At 63.5% G+C, this 22,016-nt stretch overlaps 2 protein-coding genes across 3 annotated transcripts in view; both read right to left on the reverse strand.

Moving 5' to 3' along the window:
* Positions 1-5,595: 5,595 nt before the first annotated feature.
* CHRNA10 (cholinergic receptor nicotinic alpha 10 subunit) lies at positions 5,596-7,586 on the reverse strand. The gene is made up of 4 exons (XM_040055287.2): positions 7,441-7,586; positions 7,010-7,164; positions 6,224-6,756; positions 5,596-6,101 (listed from the first exon to the last, which is right to left on the reverse strand). Exons 1-4 carry the CDS (start codon positions 7,441-7,443, stop codon positions 5,617-5,619), a joined length of 1,176 nt encoding a protein of 391 aa, XP_039911221.2. The 5' UTR covers positions 7,444-7,586; the 3' UTR covers positions 5,596-5,616.
* Positions 7,587-10,201: 2,615 nt separating this feature from the next.
* NUP98 (nucleoporin 98 and 96 precursor) overlaps positions 10,202-22,016 on the reverse strand; it is a 37,405-nt gene continuing 25,590 nt past the window's right edge. For both annotated transcript variants that reach the window (XM_040054844.1, XM_040054843.1), the window contains exons 21-33: positions 21,709-21,882; positions 20,519-20,669; positions 19,200-19,608; positions 18,156-18,385; positions 17,599-17,868; positions 16,584-16,741; positions 15,780-15,923; positions 14,420-14,562; positions 13,701-13,922; positions 12,197-12,438; positions 11,489-11,643; positions 11,022-11,133; positions 10,202-10,413 (exon numbers count right to left, since the gene is read on the reverse strand). In XM_040054844.1, the coding sequence (XP_039910778.1) occupies positions 10,202-10,413; positions 11,022-11,133; positions 11,489-11,643; positions 12,197-12,438; positions 13,701-13,922; positions 14,420-14,562; positions 15,780-15,923; positions 16,584-16,741; positions 17,599-17,868; positions 18,156-18,385; positions 19,200-19,608; positions 20,519-20,669; positions 21,709-21,882 (2,622 nt within the window). The remainder of the gene's footprint in view (positions 10,414-11,021; positions 11,134-11,488; positions 11,644-12,196; positions 12,439-13,700; positions 13,923-14,419; positions 14,563-15,779; positions 15,924-16,583; positions 16,742-17,598; positions 17,869-18,155; positions 18,386-19,199; positions 19,609-20,518; positions 20,670-21,708; positions 21,883-22,016) is intronic.

Below are 22,016 nucleotides of genomic sequence, written 5' to 3' on the forward strand. Positions count from 1 at the left end.
ATCAGGAATTGTTCCCTGGCAGGGTGCTGAGGCCCTGGCACAGGGTGCCCAGAGCAGCTGTGGCTGCCCCTGGATCCCTGGCAGTGCCCAAGGCCAGGTTGGACACTGGGGCTGGGAGCAGCCTGGGACAGTGGGAGGTGTCCCTGCCATGGCAGGGGTGGCACCAGGTGGGATTTAAAAGGTCCTTTCCAAGTCATGGTTCTGTGATTTTGTACCAGTCTGGCCCCAGCCCCTCTCCTGTCCAGGAGATCAGCAACTCCAGCTGGCAGGTGAGGGCTTCAGAGAACACCGAGACACTGCTCTGCTGGCCTGGCATGCACAGAGCCCCAGGTTCTCCTGCTGGCACAGCACAGAACACCTTCAGTCTGCTTTTCTCCGTTGCCTGTAAGCTCCTGCCTTTGGTGGGAGGTGGGGAGAGCTGGGCTTTGTTGGGAATCTGTCCCTGCTGCGGTGACACCCAGTGAGCCACGGTCAGCAGAGACACCGGGCTGGTGTCTGGCACAGCCCCGAGCTCCTGGGTGGTGCCGTGCAGGAAACCAGCCGCAGGTTTTAATGCAGCTCTTAGCACGGGACTCGCTCCACACCGAGAGCTGCAGCCGTAAATGATGGCACAGCTGCCCTGGGGAGTGCCGGGTGTGAGCAACTCCCACCCCGCAAGAAAGTCAGGACAGAGCTTCCAGAACGGGCAGTGTGGCATCGCTCAGTGTAATCACAGTGGTCTGGGTTGGGAAGGATATTAGAAGTCATCTCATTCCAATCCCCCTGCCACGGGCAGGAACAACTTCCCACATCCCTGGAGAGATGAGGAGGAGAACTGACAGGACAGAAGTAAGAAACTCCTGTGTTTTGATAATTTATTCACTGGAAATGAATCCCGAGGCTCTCGGATGAATCCACAACCCCTCTAGTCGATGTACCTCACTGTCACCAGGGGGCTGGCGAAGTGGACGTGGCGGCTGCGGCGGCGCTGCCGTGGCTGTGGCTGTGGCTGTGGCCGTGGCCGCCGCCTGTGCCGCGTCCACCAGCCCACCACGAACTGCCTCAGGGAGGAGCAGAGCTCCAGGAGGCCACATCCCGCCGTCCTGCCGTGCTCCCTGGCCTCGGGCAGCTGCTGCCGGCGCCTGGGCAGCGACAGGGAGCCCCTGTCCCGCGCAGCGCTGACGGCGCTGCCCGGACCCGGCGAGCTGATGCCGTCCCTCCGTGCCACGGGGCCAAAGCTCTGCGCTTCTCCGGGGCGGAGGAACGGGGCCACGGCCGCGGGGCTGCTTTCCTGCTCCACCTCCGGGAAGGTTCTGGGGCCTCGTCTCGAGGCCTTGGCTTTGTCCTTTGTGGCGGCGCCGTCCGTGCGCGCCCCGGGCCGCTCCTCCGCCGCGCCCCGCGGGGACTCGTTGCCCCCCAGCAGCCCCGGCTCCGTGCGCGCCTCAGTCCGGGCCCCCCTGCGGCCCCTCGGCGTCCTCGGCCACGGTGCCAGCCGTGCCGCCGGCTCCTCGCCGTGCTCCTCGAAGGGCGCCGGGGAGGTTTGGATGAACCTCGGCTGAAGGTCTTGGGCCACCCCATGGTACCATCCCTGGAGCTCCAGGTCACCAGCACAGGCCGGTGAAGAGATTCCCCAGTGACTTTGGGATCCCAGTGAGGGGAATCCAACCCTGGTGGGGTGGCAGAGGCTGAGGCTGTTGTCTGCCAAGACAGATTGTCGTGCCCAGCACTGTCTGCTCCTGTGGGGCCCCTTTTATAGCCCGGCAGTCTGCCAGAGTCCCCTGTGTGACATCACGGGACAGGCAGAACCCTCTTTGTGACAGCGTGGGGCAGTCAGAAATCCCTTTGTGACACCCAGGAGCCCACGGGAGAGCCCTCGCTGCCTTGGGCACAGGACGGCGAGAAAGAAACTCGTGAGATAATAGAAACGAGTTACAGAAATTTGGAAGGCAAAATACAAACGAGAAAAGAGAAAAGGAGTGATGTGATGGGGAGAGGCTGTTCTGGGCACAGCGACCACCAAAGGAGGAGTTTGGGGTTCCCAGGGAAGAAAGGAGGCAGGCAGCAGAAACGGAGAGGGATGGCCTTTGGAAGAAGGGGCAGCGAAGCAGCAGGTGACAAGGATGTCCTCAAGTCCTGCAGAGGGAAAACGAGAAGGGCCAAAGCCCCACTAGAACTTAAAGTGGCCGCTGCTGTGAAACACAGTGGAACTTACTTTTACAAATAACACCCTAGGGCTTGGTTTGCTTGGGGAACTTTTTTTTCTTTGTTTTTTTTTTTTTTTTTCTGCTGCTGAGAGGAAATGCTGAGACAAAGCATGAGGAAAAGTCTGAGGTACCGAGGGATCGGCTTTGGGACGGTCAGGTCCCGCCTGACCGAGCCGCTCCCCGCCAGGACAGCCGGGGCTGCGCTGCCGAGGGCCGGGCCCGTGGCTGTGTCCGGCACAGCCCCGGCCGCTCCCGCGGGAACGCTCCGCTCCTGCGGCTCCCGCAGCGCCGGCGGCAGCGGCGGCTCAGCGCCGGCGGCAGCAGCGCGCAGGGAGGCGGCGGCCGCACCAGGCAGCCAGGCACTCCCCGAGCCGGGCACGGAGCTGGCCCAGGGCCCGGCACGGCTCCCGGCACGGCTCCCGGCACGGCTCCCGGCACGGCTCCCGGCACGGCTCCCGGCCCTCGGGCAGCGCCCGCGGCTGCGGGGCGGGCGGCGGCACCGGGCCCCACCACGGGTCAGAGCTCGGGATGTCGAACGCCGGCCCCAGCGAGCTGCTGCTGCTGCTGCCGCTGCTCCCCGAGCCCGCGGGCTCGGCCATCAGCACGTCCCTGGGGATGAACCAGGCCATGGCCGCGCTGCCGCCGCCGCCCGCCTCCGGGGAGCCGCTGCCGCCTCGTCCCGCGGCCGCGCCTTGGTCCTGCGGGGCTGCGCCCTCCGTGCGCGCCCCGGGCCGCTCCTCCGCAGCGCCCCGCGGGGACTCTTTGCCCCCCAGCAGCCCCGCAGCCGCGGCCGCCTCCGTCCGGGCCGCCCCGCGGCCCCGCGGCATCCTCGGCTGCTGGGCCAGCTGCGCCTCCAGCTCCTGGCGGTGCTCCTCGAAGAGCGCCTGGGAGTCCCGGCAGCTCCGGATGAACCTTGGGAAACGCCTCCTGGAGCTCATGGAACTGCGTGGGGACCTGCCGCGGGGCAGTTCCACGCCTGCTGATCTCCGTGTCCTGTCCACGTTGCTCTGCCCCTCCAGCCAGCCTCTCGCTGCGCTTGGATGCTTTGAGTTCTGATGGATCCTCTGCAAGAATCACAGATGGGTGACACGAGAGCGGCTCCCCAGAACGCCCCACACAGTCACGCCATGCACACCACAGCAACACACCCCAAACCCACACGGCCCAGCCCACACAGCAGATCAGAGGCCACCTACCCACAGACACTTGTCCCGTAGCATGACAGTGACCAAGATGAGCTGCAGCACCACCATCGTGATTGCCACCAGCTCAGCCATGGTGAAGGTGTTGAGGAACCACATGGAGCTGTCCCTGTCACCGGCACAGGCTGGTGAAGAGGTTCCCCGGTGACCTGTGGGGCCCCAGCGAAGGGGCCCCGACCCGGCTGGGGTGGCAGAGGCTCTGGTGATGCCGGTCTGTCCCGTGGCCCCTTTTATACCCCAGCAGGGGCCCCTTTGTGACAGCGTGGGGCAGGCAGAGCCCCCGGTGTGACATCACAGGGCGGGCAGAGCTCTCCGTGCGACATCTGAGTGCCACTCGAAGAAGAGAACATGGCCTTTGGGGCCATGGAAGTGGAGCCATGGGGTGCCCCAGGAGCACACGGGTGGATGCTGCGCGGCTGCAGCCCCCTGCGGCAGGTCCCCACGCAGTTCCATGAGCTCCAGGAGGCGTTTCCCAAGGTTCATCCGGAGCTGCCGGGACTCCCAGGCGCTCTTCGAGGAGCACCGCCAGGAGCTGGAGGCGCAGCTGGCCCAGCAGCCGAGGATGCCGCGGGGCTGCGGGGCGGCCCGGACGGAGGCGGCCGCGGCTGCGGGGCTGCTGGGGGGCAAAGAGTCCCCGCGGGGCGCTGCGGAGGAGCGGCCCGGGGCGCGCACGGAGGGCGCAGCCCCGCAGGACCAAGGCGCGGCCGCGGGACGAGGCGGCAGCGGCTCCCCGGAGGCGGGCGGCGGCGGCAGCGCGGCCATGGCCTGGTTCATCCCCAGGGACGTGCTGATGGCCGAGCCCGCGGGCTCGGGGAGCAGCGGCAGCAGCAGCAGCAGCTCGCTGGGGCCGGCGTTCGACATCCCGAGCTCTGACCCGTGGTGGGGCCCGGTGCCGCCGCCCGCCCCGCAGCCGCGGGCGCTGCCCGAGGGCCGGGAGCCGTGCCGGGAGCCGTGCCGGGAGCCGTGCCGGGAGCCGTGCCGGGAGCCGTGCCGGGCCCTGGGCCAGCTCCGTGCCCGGCTCGGGGAGTGCCTGGCGGCCTGGTGCGGCCGCCGCCTCCCTGCGCGCTGCTGCCGCCGGCGCTGAGCCGCCGCTGCCGCCGGCGCTGCGGGAGCCGCAGGAGCGGAGCGTTCCCGTGGGAGCGGCCGGGGCTGTGCCGGACACAGCCACGGGCCCGGCCCTCGGCAGCGCAGCCCCGGCTGTCCTGGCGGGGGGCGGCTCGGGCGGGCGGGACGTGACTCCAAACCCACCCTGTGCAGGCCTGATCCATACAAACCAATACCAAAAGTCAAACCAAGCCCTAGGGTGTTATTTGTAAAAGTAAGTTCCACTGTGTTTCACAGCAGCGGCCACCTTAAGTTCTGGGGGGGCTTTGGCCCTTCTCGTTTTCCCTCTGCAGGACTTTAGGGCATCCTTGTCACCTGCTGCTTTGCTGCCCCTTCTTCCAAAGGCCATCCCTCTCCATTTCTGCTGCCTGCCTCCTTTCTTCCCTGGGAACCCCAAACTCCTCCTTTGGTGGTCGTTGTGCCCAGGACAGCCTCTCCCCATCACATCACCCACCAGCCCTGGAGAGTTTATCAGAGTCCCTTCCCTTCCCTTCCCTTCCCTTCCCTTCCCTTCCCTTCCCTTCCCTTCCCTTCCCTTCCCTTCCCTTCCCTTCCCTTCCCTTCCCTTCCCTTCCCTTCCCTTCCCTTCCCTTCCCTTCCCTTCCCTTCCCTTCCCTTCCCTTCCCTTCCCTTCCCTTCCCTTCCCTTCCCTTCCCGGGGCTGGGCTCCCCGAGGGGCCGGGCTGCCGTGGGGCAGTGGCTGCAGTGGGACCTGTCGCAGGCTGGCTCCTGCCCTCCTTCCCGAGGAATCCCCACACCCCTCCCCATGGCGAGCCCCCCTCAGCTGGTCTCAGATGGCCTGGTCCCTCCATCCCTCCCGGGGCCACCCTGGCCGCGGCCAGCACCCCTGTCCCAGGCAGCAGGGGCAGGACACAGGCTGCACGGTTTATTTCCAGCTGGACGGGTTTCTCGGGTGCGGGGTGCCCCAGGGGATGTGGGTGCCGGCTCTGGTACGGTCAGACAGGGCCGGGACCCCTCGGCCCTGCGGCCGGGGAGTCCCACTGTCGGGCACCCCTTCCCCAGCGATGTGCAGCTCCCGCCCTGCGGCTTTGGGCGCACCAGGGGCGTTTGTGTCACCCCCGTCAGGCGCCGTCCCCGGTGGGCTGCGGCGTGGGGTCCGCGGAGCCGTCAGGCAGCGTTGCCCAGGACCAGCACGCTCATGAGGAAGACCATGAGGAAGAAGACCCACATGAAGAAGCGGTCCATCACCTTGGCCACCTTCTTCCACTCGCCGGTGCGGCGCTGGTTGGCGCGGTGGCGCCGGAAGCAGCCGGCGATGTACCCGACGTCGCACAGCAGGGCGCCGTGGTGGCACAGGCAGTGGTCCCAGGGGCAGCCCCGCTCCCCCGCGCCCGCCCGCCCTTCCCCGGGGCCGTCCCCCGGGGCCGCGGCATCCCCCGCTCCCGCCCGCCCGCCCGGTGCCCGCTGGGGGCTCCTGCAGCTCTCGCCCACCTCGTAGACGCAGCAGAGCCGGGCCATGTGGTGCAGGATGAGCCGGCGCGCCCAGGGGGGCACGGGCCGGGCCCCCGGCCCGCAGTGGTGCACGTTCATGATGAAGATGGTGAGCGCGGTGGAGGCCGTGATCATGGTCATGGTGGCGATGTAGTACTTCCCTGCGGGGGCAGCGGGAGCTGGCAGGGGGCACGGGGGGTCCTGCACCACACAGGAGCTCCTGCTCGGCCCCGGCACAGAGCCCCGGCACAGAGCCCCGGCACAGAGCCCCGGCTGGGCTCACCGATGAGCGGCACACTCTCCGAGGGGGGCATGCTCTCAGCCACCAGCAGCTGGAACACGGTGAGGGCCAGCAGCACCGTCACCCCCAGAGACACCTTCTCCCCGGAGTCGGCGGGCAGGTAGAAGCCCAGGGGTGCCAGGAAGGAGACCATGATGCAGGGCAGGAGCAGGTTGAAGACGTAGAAGGAGGCGCGGCGGCGCAGCAGCAGCGTGTAGGTGACGTCGGGGTAGGGCTCGGAGCAGCAGCCGTAGGTGATGACGTTCCTCGTGGCCGGCATGCCCAGCATCTCCCACTCCACGTTCTCCACGAAGTCCGTCAGGTCCCCGGTGTCCCGCTGGTTGCGGAGGTCGATCTGGTTCCCGTTGTGGGTCCAGGAGCCGAAGGTGAGGCGGCACCGCTGCCCGTCGAAGGGGAAGTAGGACACGTCCACCTTGCAGGAGCTCTTGGTGATGGCGGGCGAGTCCCACACGATGTGCCCGTCGGAGCGCAGCACCACGTTGGTCTCCATGGAGCCGCCGAAGCGCTCATCGGCGCTGGGCAGGGAGCGGTGGCCGTGGGGCCGCGTCCCCCCCGCGGCACCTGCGGCCCCTGGCTGTCCCCTCGGCCGTGGGGCTCAGCCCCCGGCGCCCCTGGCCGCTGCCGGCACCCCCGCCCCCGTTTCCCTGCACCTCCCGCTCCGGGACACCCCTGCTCCCACCCCGAGGTCGGTGACAGCCCGTGCAGCCCCCCGGCCCCGGCCGGAGCCCCCCGGCCCCGGGAGCAGCGGGGGGAGCAATCACAACCCACTTGTTGTAGAGGATGATGTCGGGCCGCCAGACGTAGCTGCTGGGGATGCGGATGCTGTCGATGCCGCCGTACTCGTCCTTGTCCCAGGTGAGGTGGGCGTCCAGCCAGGTCTGGCGGACCCACAGGTAGGTGGTGAGGACCTGGTTCCTCTCGTCCTGCCGAGGGGACAGCGCGGGCGTGGCGTGGGGGGATGGACCCCGGTGCCCCCCCGCTCCCCTCGGCCCCCAGCCCAGCGGCCTCCCCGAGCGCCCCGCGGAGCTGAGCTGGATTCGAGGGGGTCGTGATGCTTTCGGGGGGCTCCGGGCCGTCTGCAGAGCGTTCTGAGCTGACCCGAGGGCAGCTGCGGGGGTTCGGGGCCATCCGGGCGGCTTTCAAGGACGGCGCGGGGCCGGGCAGGACCCGCTGCGGGAGCGGTGCCAGCCGGGGCTCACCATGTCGATGATCTGCGACAAGGTGACCTGCAGGGTGACGTTGAGCGCCCGGTCCGTGTCCTCCACGGGGCGCAGGGCGCTGGAGTAGTTGGCGAAGAGGTCGCGGAGCAGTTTGTGGGCTATCCTGCCCTGCGCCCCCCGGCAGCCTGGGGACACCCGGAGCGGGGCTTGGAGGGGCCGGGGCGCGGCCGGACCCCACCCGAGGGATCCCCAGGACCCGGGCGCGGGCACCTCCGGCAGCCGGGGGAGCGCGGGGGGACCCCCGTCCCTCCTCCCCGCCGGCCCCCGCCCCTATTCCCCGGGGTCCCCTGGGTGCGGGGGGAGCGAGCGCTGCTCCGGGGACCGCGGCCGCCCCCCGAGCGCGGAGCGGGGTCGGCGCCCCTCGAGCCCCCCTGCTCACCCGGGGCCGGGAGGAGGACGAGGCACAGGGCGAGGCGCAGGCCAGCTCCGGGCTCCATCCCGCCGCAGCTCCGGGGACACGGGGGGGCGGGTGACGTCAGGGCGGGGACAGGGCGGGGGGGCGCGGCCCCCAGGCACCCACGGCGAGGGGTCACGGTGGGTGACCCCCGCGGGTCCCCGCCGGGAGGTGGCAGGGGCCGGGATGGGCTCCGGGGACAGCCGAGCCCGTTCTGGGACTCGTTTGGGAGGCGCTGGAGGCGACTGCCCAGCAGCTGCCTCAGCCCAGGGGACACCGCCACAGCCCCGGGGGAGACTGCCCCAACCCCAGGGACACTGCCCCAGCTCAGGGGGCACTGCCACAGCCCAGGGGACACCGCCACAGCCCCGGGGACACCGCCACAGCCCAGGGGACACTGCCCCAGCTCAGGGGGCACTGCCACAGCCCCAGGGACACTGCCACAGCCCCGGGGACACTGCCCCAACCCTGGGGACACCGCCACAGCCCAGGGGACACTGCCTCAGCTCAGGGGATACCGCCACAGCCCCAGGGACACTGCCCCAGCCCAGGGGACACTGCCACAGCCCAGGGGAGACTGCCCCAACCCTGGGGACACTGCCACAGCCCCGGGGACACCGCCACAACCCAGGGGACACCGCCACAGCCCAGGGGACACCGCCACAGCCCAGGGGACACTGTCCCAACCCTGGGGACACCACCACAGCCCCGGGGACACTGCCCCAACCCCGGGGACACCGCCACAGCCCCGGGGACACTGCCCCAGCTCAGGGGGCACTGCCACAGCCCCGGGGACACTGCCACAGCCCAGGGGACACTGCCCCAGCTCAGGGGGCACTGCCACAGCCCCAGGGACACTGCCACAGCCCAGGGGACACTGCCCCAACCCCAGGGACACTGCCACAGCCCAGGGGACACTGCCCCAGCTCAGGGGACACTGCCCCAGCTCAGGGGACACTGCCCCAGCTCAGGGGACACTGCTACAGCCCCAGGGACACCGCCACAACCCAGGGGACACCGCCACAGCCCCGGGGACACTGCCCCAGCCCTGGGGACACCGCCACAGCCCCGGGGACACTGCCCCAGCTCAGGGGACACCGCAGCCGAGGCACGGGGACACCGCGGCGGGGCAGGAGCCGAGGGCGGCCGGGGCTGCCCTAGAGAGGAGCGACCCCCGCGCACAGCAAGGGACATCGCGCTCTCCGGGCTCAGGGGGCAGCAAGGCAAGGGAAGAGGGAGATAGCTCCCGTCCGGTGAGGAGAAAACCCCGGGAGGTCGGGGGACACGAGCCGGGGGACAAAGCAGCGAGGGACAGCGGCGCCTGGCACGGGGGTGCCGGAGCAGCCCCCAGCTCCAGCCCCGGGGAATCCACCGGCTCCTCTCCCCCCGCTCCTCCTGGCACCTTTCCCACGCCGAGCCCCGGCGGCAGATGCCGAGCGGTTTGGAGGCCGGAGGTTTTGTTTCCAGGCGGTGAATTATTCATCCCAGCCCGACCCGCCCGGGCCGGAGCCGCCGGGGCCGCTCAGGCCCAATTACAGTAATGGAAGGAGCGAGGCCGCAGTGACCCGGCCCCTGCACAGCCGGTGTCACCTGAACGTGCCGCGGGCTGGGGACAGGGACACCTCCCACTGCCCCAGGCTGCTCCCAGCCCCAGTGTCCAACCTGGCCTTGGGCACTGCCAGGGATCCAGGGGCAGCCACAGCTGCTCTGGGCACCCTGTGCCAGGGCCTCAGCACCCTGCCAGGGAACAATTCCTGATTCCCAAGCTCCCATCCAGCCCTGCCCTCTGGCACTGGGAGCCATTCCCTGTGTGCTGTCCCTCTGTCCCTTGTCCCCAGTCCCTCTGCAGCTCTCCTGGAGCCCCCTTCTGCTCCAAATCTGATGTATCTGCATTCCCCACACTGTGCTGGAGACAAGTGACTTTTCCTCCCAGCATTTTGAAGGAGCCTACCCTGAACACCACAACAGCCCATGTGGGATTGTATCAGACACCCCTGGGCTGTCCTTTCCCCCCGCCCAACCAGCCCAGGGGTGACACAACAAAGAACACACTCCTACAATCCCAAACCCCGCCTTAAAAAGCACAGGAACCCGTGGGAGTACTATAAACATTTTATTTATTGTTTTCAAAAAGACAGGAAAATAATCTAGAGCATTTATTTATATTTTTCTGATAAAAACCTTTCGATACTCCTCATGCACGAAGGCCTTCCGCGGGCGCGGGGCGGCGCCGGGGCCGGGGCCCGCCGTCCGAGCGCGATTCCCAGCGAGCGGCTCTGCCCCGGCCGCTGGCGCCAGAACGCGTCCCGGGCCGTTCCCGGGCGGGTGCCGGGCGCTCGGCGGCGGTCAGTGCGCGGCCAGCGCCAGCTCGCGCAGGTAGGCCTGGGTGAGGCCGCGCAGCTCCTCCAGCGCGTAGTCCTCGGGCATGGGCAGGCGGCCGATGTGCGGGGCCAGCAGGCGCAGGGGCACGCGCGGCTCGGCCGCCTCGGGGCCGGCCTCGGGGCCCTGCTGCAGGCTCAGCACCGCCCGCAGCACGTTGGCCACGCGCTTGGCCATGTCTGCAAGAGCAGGGAGGGAGGGCTCCGCGTGCGTTCCGCTGCGGGAGCACCGCGCGGCAAACCCGCCTCGGGAGTGTGGGGGGGAAGGCGCCGGGAAAACTGCCGTCCCGTCCCTGTTCCCTCCCTCAGGGCAGCCACAGCGGGACAGGAAACGGCCTGGGGTTTTCCAGGGGAGGTTTAGGTGGAATATTGGGGAAAATTTCTTCTCCCAAAGGGTTGAGGAGGCTGAGCCTGGAGAATAGGAGGCCCGGGGGGGTCGGGCTGTGTTCCCAGGGAACAGGGACAGGAGGAGAGGGAATAGCCTCAAGCCGGGCCAGGCGAGGCTCAGGTTGGATATTGAGAATATTCCTTCCCAGATTAAGCTGTGCAGCCCTGGCAGAACTGCCCAGGGAGGTGGTGGAGTCCCCATCGTGGGAGGGATTTCACAGCTGTGTGGATGTGACACTTGGGGACACGGGTCAGCGGTGGCCTTGGCACTGCTGGGAATGGCTGGACTCAGTCTGAAAGGTCTTTTCCAACCCCAGTGACTCTGTGGGTTTGGGATGCAGCTGCAGCCCAGCTGTCAGGCAGGCTGTGGCAGGGAGCTGCTGGACAGGGTGTCACCGTACCTGACTGAGCCAGGCGGTCCTTGGCGTTGTGGCACTGCAGCTGCTCTATCCTGTTGCACAGGGACGTCACTTTGGTGTGTAACCGCTCCAGCTCGTAGGTGGAAACATCCAGCTGGAGGCAAACACCAGTCAGCTCCAAGGCAGCACAGCCAGAGCCAAACTCACCCCCAGGTGACACTGCACCCAAACCTGCCTCCATTAACACCAGAGCAGGGAAAGGGGAAGCCTGGACAGGAATTTGGGGGCACGGACACGGAGGTGCTGGGTTTGTCACTGTCACATCTGCAGGGCACAGCCCAGCCCTTGCAGTGACAGCAGAGAGCAAAGCCCGCTTTTAGAGACGCCCCAGGTTCTGTTTGAAGTGTGTGCCAAAGAGAAGCAGCAGCTCCCCCTGGGCAGTCAGTGAGAGGCTCCATCCAGCCCTGGTGAGCTCCCAGAGGCCAGGAGGGCAGGGCAGGTGCCCGTACCTGCTGAATCCTGTCCAGCATCTCGTTCACACGGATGTAGTCGAGGTAGACCAGCCCCGCCAGCTCCCAGTCCTGGATGAGCGCGCTGCGCTCCGGGGGCGCCAGGTCCTCCAGGAATCCTTTCAGGTACTTGTAGTTCTCGTTGATAATTGCATCTGGGGACAGCAGGAGTCAGGAACAGAGGCCATGCCGTCCCCCGCAGAGCAGGGAACAGGAAGGCCACTGCTGCCCTTGCCCCCAGAGGCCCCTGTGCTCTGGGAAGGTGGGGCTGTGCAGCAGGGAAAGCACGGCCCTGCTTCCCTGTTTGCCAGGAAAAGCACCATCCCAGGTATCCAGGGAGAGCTGGTTTGGAACTGCCAGGCCCTCTGTGCCAACTGCTGCTTCAAACCCAGCCTGATCCCTTCACTGGCCACCCCATGGCTTGGAATCATGGAGTCACTCACTGCTCTGGGTTGGGAGGTACCTTCATTATCACCCAGTCTCATCCCCTTCCACTTGTCCCCAGTCCCTCTGCAGCTCTCCTGGAGCCCTTCAGGCCCTGCCAGGGGCTCTGAGCTCTCCCTGGAGCTTCTCCTGTCCAGGTGAGCACCCCCAGCTCTCCCAGCCTGGCTCCAGAGCTGAGGGGCTCCAGCCCTGGGACCCCAGTCCTACTGCCATGCCTTTGTGTGCTGCTCAAAGGCTGGGCTGCAAGAGGAGCAGAAAACCCACCTGAGGCCAAGTGCCTGACAACCAGCTTGTGGCACTGGTTCCAGTGGCCAGCCTTGAAGAGGAAAAGGGCCTCTTTGTGCCTGTCACCCTCCATCCTGGCGCGGACGGCCTTGGCCTCGTGGATCCAGCGCGGGGGGACGCAGAGGCGCTGCGTCAGGAACGTCTCCTTGGCCCACGACTCGGGGCTGTCGGCGAGGGCGCAGTGCCGGCTCAGCAGCTCCCGCACGGCCTTCTCCCGCAGCCTGGGGACACGGGACAGCCAGGCTGTCACTGCAACCAGCCCTGCCCCCTGCCACCCACCCAGGGACAGCCCGGCGCCAGGAGCACCTGGGAACGGACCCACATCATTCCACAGGCACAGGACAGTGGCTCAGGGGCACTCGGGGTGTGTCCAGGAACAGGCCAGTCCCACAGGGGCACTCAGGGTGTGTCCAGGAACAGGCCAGTCCCACAGGGGCACTCGGGGTGTGTCCAGGAACAGGACAGTCCCACAGGGGCACTCGGGGTATGTCCAGGAACAGGACAGTCCCACAGGGGCACTCTGTGTGTGTCCAGCCCCAGGACAGTCCCACAGGGGCACTTGGGGTGTGTCCAGGAACAGGACAGTCGCTCAGGGTCACTCCCTGCGTGTCCAGCCCCAGGACAGTCGCTCAGGGTCACTCTGTGTCTGTCCAGCCCCAGGACAGTCGCTCAGGGTCACTCCCCACGTGTCCAGCCCCAGGACAGTCGCTCAGGGTCACTCCCCACGTGTCCAGCCCCAGGACAGTCGCTCAGGGTCACTCTGTGTCTGTCCAGCCCCAGGACAGTCGCTCAGGGTCACTCCCTGCGTGTTCAGCCCCAGGGCAGTCGCTCAGGGTCACTCCCTGCGTGTCCAGCCCCAGGACAGTCGCTCAGGGTCACTCTGTGTCTGTCCAGCCCCAGGACAGTCGCTCAGGGTCACTCCCCACGTGTCCAGCCCCAGGACAGTCGCTCAGGGTCACTCCCCACGTGTCCAGCCCCAGGACAGTCGCTCAGGGTCACTCTGTGTCTGTCCAGCCCCAGGACAGTCGCTCAGGGTCACTCCCTGCGTGTTCAGCCCCAGGGCAGTCGCTCAGGGTCACTCCCTGCGTGTCCAGCCCCAGGACAGTCGCTCAGGGTCACTCTGTGTCTGTCCAGCCCCAGGACAATTGCTCAGGGTCACTCTGTGTCTGTCCAGCCCCAGGACAGTCGCTCAGGGTCACTCTGTGTCTGCCCAGCCCCAGGAGAGTCGCTCAGGGTCACTCCCCACGTGTCCAGCCCCAGGACAGTCGCTCAGGGTCACTCTGTGTCTGTCCAGCCCCAGGAGAGTCGCTCAGGGTCACTCCCCACGTGTCCAGCCCCAGGACAGTCGCTCAGGGTCACTCCCCACGTGTCCAGCCCCAGGACAGTCGCTCAGGGTCACTCTGTGTCTGTCCAGCCCCAGGACAGTCGCTCAGGGTCACTCCCTGTGTGTCCAGCCCCAGGACAGTCGCTCAGGGTCACTCACTGCGTGTCAGGCTCGTGCAGCATCACGAACACGGCCCATTCCCACAGCCCCTCGCTCTCCAGCTGCGCAGCATAGCTGGTGTTCAGCACCCCCCAGCTCTGCTGGGACAGGTGGGAGTAGTTCAGGGCCCGCAGCACCTCCCACAGGTGCCAGCTGAGGCGGAAATCCAGCGGGTCAGAGGTGACACTCCTGGGATCCAGCAGCTGGTCAAGCTCATAGGACCTGCAGAGGAAAACTGGTGACTGAAAGAGCTGATTGTGCCCACAAAATCAAATCCAATCCCCTCCCTTTGCCCTTCACCTGCACAGGTGTGATTTACATCCGTGTGGGGGTTTGGTTTTCTTTTTTAAGAAGAGAAAGAACAGTATTTACTGCCAAAATTCTTATGACTCTGCACCCAGACTGTCACCCCTTTCCTCTGTACGTGCTCCCCTGCAGATTTCTCACTGCCTTCAAAAAAGGCGGCTACAGAGAAGCCCTGCTGCACTCTTCAGACACAGGAAGCACCTAAACCCCACAAATGTGCCCCAAAGCTAAAGGTTCCCCATCTCCACCATGCCCAGGTATGACAGCACCTTCTGCCAGGGGGTCCATGTGGGGCTGATTTTGGACTGCTCCAAGTGATTCAGGCTGATTTCATATCCCTGGCTGGTGAACTCAGGGAGTCACTGTCTGATCATGATCATTCCAAATACTTCTTGAACTCTTTGCACACTCACCTATCACTGTAGAGCTTCAACAGATGGAAGCAGACATCTCTCAGGGGCCTTCCTCCATTGTCATCTTCTTCAATGACACACCCAGAATCCTCCAGGTAAGGAGGCAGAGGACAGCAGGCATATTTTTCGCACTCTGAGGTGTTCTAGGGAGAGTTTAAACAGTAAATTTAAAGAGAATACTCTGAAAAAACCCGAATTCCACAGCTCAGGAGGCTCAGGAGAATATTTCTGCTCCAAGAAAGGTGCAACCAACTGCACCTGCAGTTGGAACCTCCCCAGAACTATGGACAACATGAAAAACCTGAACCCAAAATGCTTGGGCAGCTTCATGTCTCACACTGAGCTCTTAAAAACCACTGCCTGGAGGTACAGCCAGCTCTCACACACACCCTGGATCCCTAAAGGATTTTATAGCTGGGAAAGCACGCAGGCCTTGATGGAATGAAGCAGGTACATCCCAGTGAACTTTCTCTCTGTAGCTAAGCAGGGTCTGGGCAGCCATCAGCAGCACTGAACACACCGAGTTGGTCAGAACAATGAACTGAGAACTCTCGCTACAGCTGGGTATTTCAAACTGCTCAACACACTGTGCACGCTAAATATCGAAGCAAACATCAGTGACAAGTTTCCAGACTCGGCTGCCTTGAGGATGGAGGGCTGAGATGGCTTTAGTTAAATGATTAAACGTGTTTTCCAGCAGAACCCTTTGTCCTGCTGCACACAGAGCTGAGAGCTCTGCATAATGCATGGAGCCACAGGGCTGTGGGGCAGAGCCCGGTGGGCTGAGGGGGCACACACAGGCTGTGGGGCACCATGGGCTGCTGGACAGGGCAGCTGAGGATGAACGACCCCAGGGGGAAAACAGGCTACCTGCCTCCAAAGGGCTTTCCTGCTCTTGGCTACTGTCCCTCTTCCTGGTTTTGTCCAGCTGTCAAACAAAACCTGGAAACACTCCATAAATGGGTTTTGTCCCCCAAATTTGTGATTCTCTAGAATTACAGAATGGTTTGGGTTGGCAAGGACCTCAAAGATCATCCAGTTCCACCCCCTACCACAGGGACACCTCCCACTATCCCAGGCTGCTCCCAGCCCCAGTGTCCAACCTGGCCTTGGGCACTGCCAGGGATCCAGGGGCAGCCACAGCTGCTCTGGGCACCCTGTGCCAGGGCCTCAGCACCCTGCCAGGGAACAATTCCTGATTCCCAATCTCCCATCCAGCCCTGCCCTCTGGCACTGGGAGCCATTCCCTGTGTCCTGTACTCAATCCCACATTCAGCAACTCCTGGCTGCTGACAGGAGCAGCACCAGGCGGGCAGGAGCAGCCTGAAGGGCTCCTGTAGGGCAGCAGGGAGGGACCCACCTGAAAGGCCGACTCGTACATGGCCAGAGCCTTGGAGATGGAGGCCGTGGGGGGCAGCAGGTACCAGAGGTGCACGGCCACGCAGCGCTTCCAGTCCAGCAGCGAGCACACGTTGACGCTGATCCTCTCGGAGAGCTGCCACACCTGCGGCCACACACCCTGCTCAGCCACACGTGCCGGGTGGTGGCACTGGGCGAGGAGCCCCATCCCTGCACCGTGTGGGAGGGCTCTGAGGGGCTGGCGCGGGTGTTGGAGCCCCGGGCACTGAGAATTGCAGAGTTCCTGTGCTGCCAGGCACCGAGCCCCCAGCAAACAGTGCATTGACCCCAGGCCGTGGAACAGCTCCCAAAATGGAGTGACAGCGCTGGGATTGTGGCTGTGCAGCTGGGATAGAAGTGTGTGACAGCACAGGGGGCAAAACTCAGAGCTGAAGGGTTTAGAACACAGGAACAGAGAGAAAGCAAGGTGGAGGATTTAGGGCAGAGGCTGAGTCCTTCTTTTTCACCTTCTTCTCCATGGTCTGGGTGGGATTTTGGAATTGGGTAGAAAAGTCCCCATTGCGGGCCAGAGGTGGTTGGTTATTGGGTTAAAAGTCAAAATAATTTGAGTGTCATCTCACAACCGGACAATTTGTTCTCAAAAGGCCTCGTACAGTGAGATGGAAGCAGAGCCATTTTTACTTTGTTAGCCAGAATTCACAGCTCATGAGAGTACTAGAGATAAGAATTAACGAACACCCGAGCCCCGATCCCGGCTCTGAGGGAAGATGAGAAGCCCGGAGCAGCATGGCCGGCCCGTCCTTACCGGTTTCCCCGCGAGCAGGGCGAAGAGGCGCAGGCGCTCCTCCTGGATGAAGCGGTCGCTGTGCAGGCGGTGCCAGTCCACCAGCTGCAGGGTCAGCAGGTCCCGCACGGGCTGGCTGCCCGCCAGCTGTGACAGCAGCAGCGCCAGCCGGTGGTCACCTGCAGGGACACACACGGGGACACGCTGTGACAGCGCTGCACGCCTGCCTCTGGGGTGGGAGGGATGCTAGAACTCATCCCAGCCCCTGCCACGGGCAGGGACTCCTTCCACCAGATCAGCTGCTCCAAGCCCCATCCACTGGGGGATGGAACGCTTCCAGGAATGGGGAGGCCACAACTCCAGTGTTTCTTATGAAATACACCACTCCATAAACATCTGGTATAACAGAGAGGGATAAAACCTGCCACATGAAAACACACGTTTTTAACCCAAATATAAAATGTCTGAACAGAAGCTCAGTTTAATAGAGCATTCATTAAAAACTCAAAGGAGTGACTATGAAAACTTCCAGTTCCAAATGCACTCCTGCAGCACCTCCTAACTGGGGGTAGCTGACTGAGCTAGAGCGAAGGGGAACAGGGGGCTCAGCAGCAGCCTTTACCTGATCCTCACGGCCAGGCTGGACATTGGGGCTTGGAGCAACCTGGGATAGTGGAAGGAGCCCATGCCCACATCTGGGACTGGATGGACTTTAAAGTCCCTTCCAACCCAGCCCAATCATGATTTTGTGGTCACTGACAAAGGAACATTCCACACGCAGAGCAATCAGTGACTATGAGCTCTCCAAGTTTAAACTCTCTCTGTGCACGTCCCTTCTCCTCCACACAAAAAGCTCTGATTCAGGAACCTTACAGAATCACAGAATATCCTGAGCGGGAAGGGACCCACGGGGACCATCCAGTCCCACCCCTGCCCCACCCTAACAATCCCAGCCCGTGCATCCCTGGCAGCGCTGTCCAAAGGCTCCTGGAGCTCTGGCAGCCTCGGGGCCGTGCCCGTTCCCTGGGGCGCTCACCTGCCTGCTGTGCCAGCCTGCAGGCCTCGCCGATCCTCTTGCCCGTGAGGCAGCTGAACACGGCCTCGACGTGGCTGCCGTGCCGGGCCAGGGACACCTCCTCCTCGATGCGCGCGGCTGCCGTCTCCGACAGCCAGCGCGAGAAGGCCCTGCGGCGCTCCAGCGCCAGCACGTACTCGCCGGGCTCCTCCAGGCTGGCCTCCAGCTCCTTCAGCTTGCCCCAAATGGCCTCGCACAGCGTCCAGGCCAAGCACCAGTGCTTCACAACGGCTGTGGGGACACACGCACACGGCATCAGGAGCGGAAGCACGGAACTCGGAGGGGCTCACGTGGGATAACTCTGGAGAGCTCACCGGCCCCATCCCTGAGGGCTCACGGGCCCCACTGTGTTTGCCCAGGGAGCTTTGCAGTGCCCATCCCTGCAGGTGGCACCTGGAGGTGGCACTCAGTGCTCTGGGCTGGGGACAAGGTGGGCACTGGGCACAGCTGGCACTGCCCGGGCCAGGAGGGGTTTGCCAGCCTAAACCATTCTGTGGAAAGGATCCTTCTGTACTCACTCTCTGCCACAGCAGGATCCTCAGATGCTTTCCTGGCCCAGTCAGCATAGTCATGGATAGCAGAGACTCCGGGGTTGGGGGCCAGGAGAGGACAGGCCTCATCCATATGGACAGTGCTGTGCTTCAGCTTGATCTCCAGAGGGGTGAGATACAGCTCCTTGTCTCTGTCCACCTTCCATTGTTCCAAGCTCAACTTTTCCACATGAACTTTGAAAGGGGATTCTGTGAGTCTGGAGGAAAAGAGGAGATAGGAGATACCAAACATTCTGCATGTTCTCCATGCAAGTGGAGCAGCTCATCCTGCAGCTTCTCCTAATAAACACGACAGTAAAACGTGGCCCAAGGCATGAAGATCCTGGGCAGAGCCTGGGATTTGGAGCCAAGCTTTGGGACCCTGAACAACCTGGGGTAGTGGAAGGTGTCCCCGGCCACAGCAGTGGGTTGGAACAAGACGGTCTTTAAGTCTCTGAACTCAAATCTTCTGTGATTTGGTGAATACACTGTGACTCACTGAGCTCTCCAGAGGCAGCAAGCACACCTTCACCCCAGCTCATTCCTCAGCACTTCACGTATGCTGGAGAACATCCAGACAAGCTTTCTGGAGCACCTACATGGTGGGACTGGGCTATATTCCAGTCCAGTTCAGGTATGGAGACCCTCAAGGCCCCTGTGCTGCTGGATCACAGGCAGTATGAAGGTGTGTGGGATCTGAGAAGCTGAACAAGAACTTCCTCAGGTAGGGCAGATGTCCTCAGGGAGAACCAAGAGATTGGAAGCTTTCTGGGCAACAACTTTGAACTTTCTCTTTAACCTTGCGCTGGGTGACAGCGCTACTTGTTTGGTAAATAAACCCCAAAATCCTCTTACTATGCTATTCCAGGATCGGGCAGAGATATTTTTGTGGGGAAGGGCCACGAAGGAGATCTCCATGGCCAACACCATCTTGCACCTGCACGTCAGAAGCAACAGCGACCTGCACCCAGGATTCTGCCAGCCAGGAAGAGCGAGCACGTCCCATCCATCCCGCAGGAAAGCACTACTCACGATTTGGGAGCGACGGGAGTCGGCAGGAACCCATATTCCACGGGCTCAACCTGAGCGTCTTCCGCTTCGCTCGAGCCACTCAGCTGATCTCCACAATTGACCAGCGTCCAGTTGGGCCCCCATCCGACACGGAAGGAGCGGCCCATGAAGAGTCCCATGTCCATCAGGAGCTTCCCTTTGCCGTAGGTGATGGACCTCTCCAGAGGGACGAGCCCGCGCTGCCTGCGCGCCCCGACCGTCTTCACGGGCGCCTCGGGCAGCGCCGCGGGCACCGAGAACGCCGAGGCCAGCGGAGACCAGAGCGCGGCCGAGGGGGGACTGCCCAGAGCCCGCGGGGCCTTGGCATCTGCCACGGGGCTCGGGGCCTGCAAAAGGACACCGGCCAGCTTGGATTGCAGCAGCCCGGCAGCTGGCGGGGAGAAGCAGGAAGAACGTGTCAGTGGAAGGACACCCGTGTCCCAGGGGACGTTCCTGGCCTCTGAAAGGGATTTCGGGAATTCCCAGAAGGGCCGGCGGCACGTGTTTGGATGGCGTGATGGGAACGTGGAGCTGAGTGTGACGGTGTGCAGTGCTGAGTCCCACTGAGCCTCCAGCACTGCCCAAAGGAACACAGGAGCGCTCCCAGGAAGGGGAAAGGTACAGCCCCGCCCCAAACAGAGCCATTCCCAAAGGAATTTTGGGGATTTAATGTCGGATTCAGGATATCAGAACAGAAGGGGGTGTCACACGTATCAGCAGGGCTCACGCTGGCCCCACGCACACCTCAACTCTGCCCTGTCAATCACGTGGGCTTTGAATTGATTAACAGATCTGAATTAATGGGTTTCCTCAATCAGGGAGCACCTTCCTGGCTGCTCCCAGAGGTATTCCTCAATATCCCTACGGAAAGCATCACTTAATGGGTGCAGTGGGTGTAAGGAGGAAGGTCTGGGCAGTGGGGGAATCTGGTAGGGGCTGCCCTGTGCATGGCACAGCTGGTGCCCACAGCAGACCAGCCACAGACCACCTCCAAACCAGGCTGCAAAATTGGGGCCTCTGGGAGATCTTAAAAGGGGGGGAAAAACCCACACAGGCAGGGAAAAAAACAAAACAAAAGAAGATAACAAAGAGAAAAAAGTGGAAAGAGCAGTGCAAGCATCAGAGGAGGAGGTGAGGAGGAGCTGCAGGCACTGGAGCACTCACAGCCCGCAGGGCTGTGCTGGAGCAGAGAATGAACAGAGGAGGGAGGAGTGGCAGGAAGGAACTGCCTCAGACCAGAGGATTTTGCCTGTTCATGTTAAAATTCACCTTTCTTCACAGTCTGTGGTTTCTCACAATACCTGAGTGTCTTTTCTGTCCTTGTGATTTTGAAATGGGAAGCCTTGGGGAGCAGATCTCTTGGGAAGTCTCCATCTTGACAAGCGGCTTCCCAGGATAATCCAGGATCAAATCCAGGTCATCATCATCAGCAAGCAAGGAAGCTTTCATGATCTGAGGATGTGGGAAGCCAAGCCAGAACATCAGCAATCCCTCCCACAGCAGCAGCTCACTAGGCTCATCAAAATAGTTCTTCCCACCCAAAAGCCCTCCTACGTGCAGCACATGACCAAACAGCACAGCCATGCTGCAAACAGTCCAAGGAACAGCGGAGGCACAGCTCGGGCACAGCACTGTCACCTGATGGACGAGGTTTTACAACTAACTACCTGTTCAGTCAGTGCACAGGACTTGTTGGGGATGGGGGCGATGTCCCACAATCATCCTGGTTTCTTAGATCTCAGCTCTGTCTGATGTTTGTCAGCTTAAGGAATAACTTCTGGCCTATTTGCTATTACAGGTAGAAGCCAGAAGTGTTCAAGGTTCTGTCCTTCCACAAAAATAACAAAGGGCTGGAGGGACAGGACACAGGGAATGGCTCCCAGTGCCAGAGGGCAGGGCTGGGTGGGAGATTGGGAATCAGGAATTGTTCCCTGGCAGGGTGCTGAGGCCCTGGCACAGGGTGCCCAGAGCAGCTGTGGCTGCCCCTGGATCCCTGGCAGTGCCCAAGGCCAGGCTGGACACTGGGGCTGGGAGCAGCCTGGGACAGTGGGAGGTGTCCCTGCCATGGCAGGGGTGGGAATGGGTGGGATTGATGGTTTTCCCCAATCCAAATCTTTTGCGGTACAGTGAAATAAAATCATCAACATCAAGCCCCAAATCAAGGCCAGTCATCCCCCAATGTTTTTTCTCTTCCAAGGCAGAAGGAGCCCAAGGCAGCTGCTGTGGTGTCAGCTCAGCTCACCCCAGTGCCCACACGCCAGAACTCTGCAGGCTGAGCTCTGGCTTTCGGGTGTTTCACGTCAGCACTGAGCTTTCCACGTGTGAGGCTTTCCCCAGAACAGAACGTGGTGTGTGAGCTCAGTGCCACTCCCTGGGAAGCACTGAGCATTACACCTGGTGTGTGAACACCCCTGGGGAGGGCACGAGCATCCTTGAGAGGCGCTCCACTCACCTCCCAAGCCCCTCCTGGAGAGGAGGGCAGGACACTGACCTGCAGCACGTAGGGGTTGATGCCCTGGGTGGACGCGATGTGCGTGGACGCCGGCACCGCCTCCTGCTCCTCGGCCAGCTCCTCTGCCAGGGGCTCGTGGGCCAGCTCCTGGGTGATGTCTGCCATGTCGCTGTCCAGCTCCACCACCCTGCCCAGCTGCTCCAGCTCCGGGGGCTGCGGAGACAGAGGCCGGGTCACAGGCACAGAGCACGGCTCAGCCAGGACAGGCACAGCACTCCCGGCTCTGCCAAGGTTCCACACCAAGGTCAGGGATGGACGCAGGACCTGCAGGGTGTGCCGTGCCAGGG

The sequence above is a fragment of the Hirundo rustica genome, chromosome 2 (genome assembly GCF_015227805.2).
Source record: "Hirundo rustica isolate bHirRus1 chromosome 2, bHirRus1.pri.v3, whole genome shotgun sequence".
Taxonomy (NCBI): Eukaryota; Metazoa; Chordata; class Aves; order Passeriformes; family Hirundinidae; genus Hirundo; species Hirundo rustica.

Excerpts from the sequence above, each read along its gene's own strand:
- CHRNA10 (XM_040055287.2), bottom strand. Across the intron at positions 6,757-7,009 it reads GACATCATCCTCTACAACAA|CGCCGATGAGCGCTTCGGCG; the intron begins GTGGGTTGTGAT and ends CTCCCTGCCCAG. Across the intron at positions 6,102-6,223 it reads GGAGAGTGTGCCGCTCATCG|GGAAGTACTACATCGCCACC; the intron begins GTGAGCCCAGCC and ends CTGCCCCCGCAG.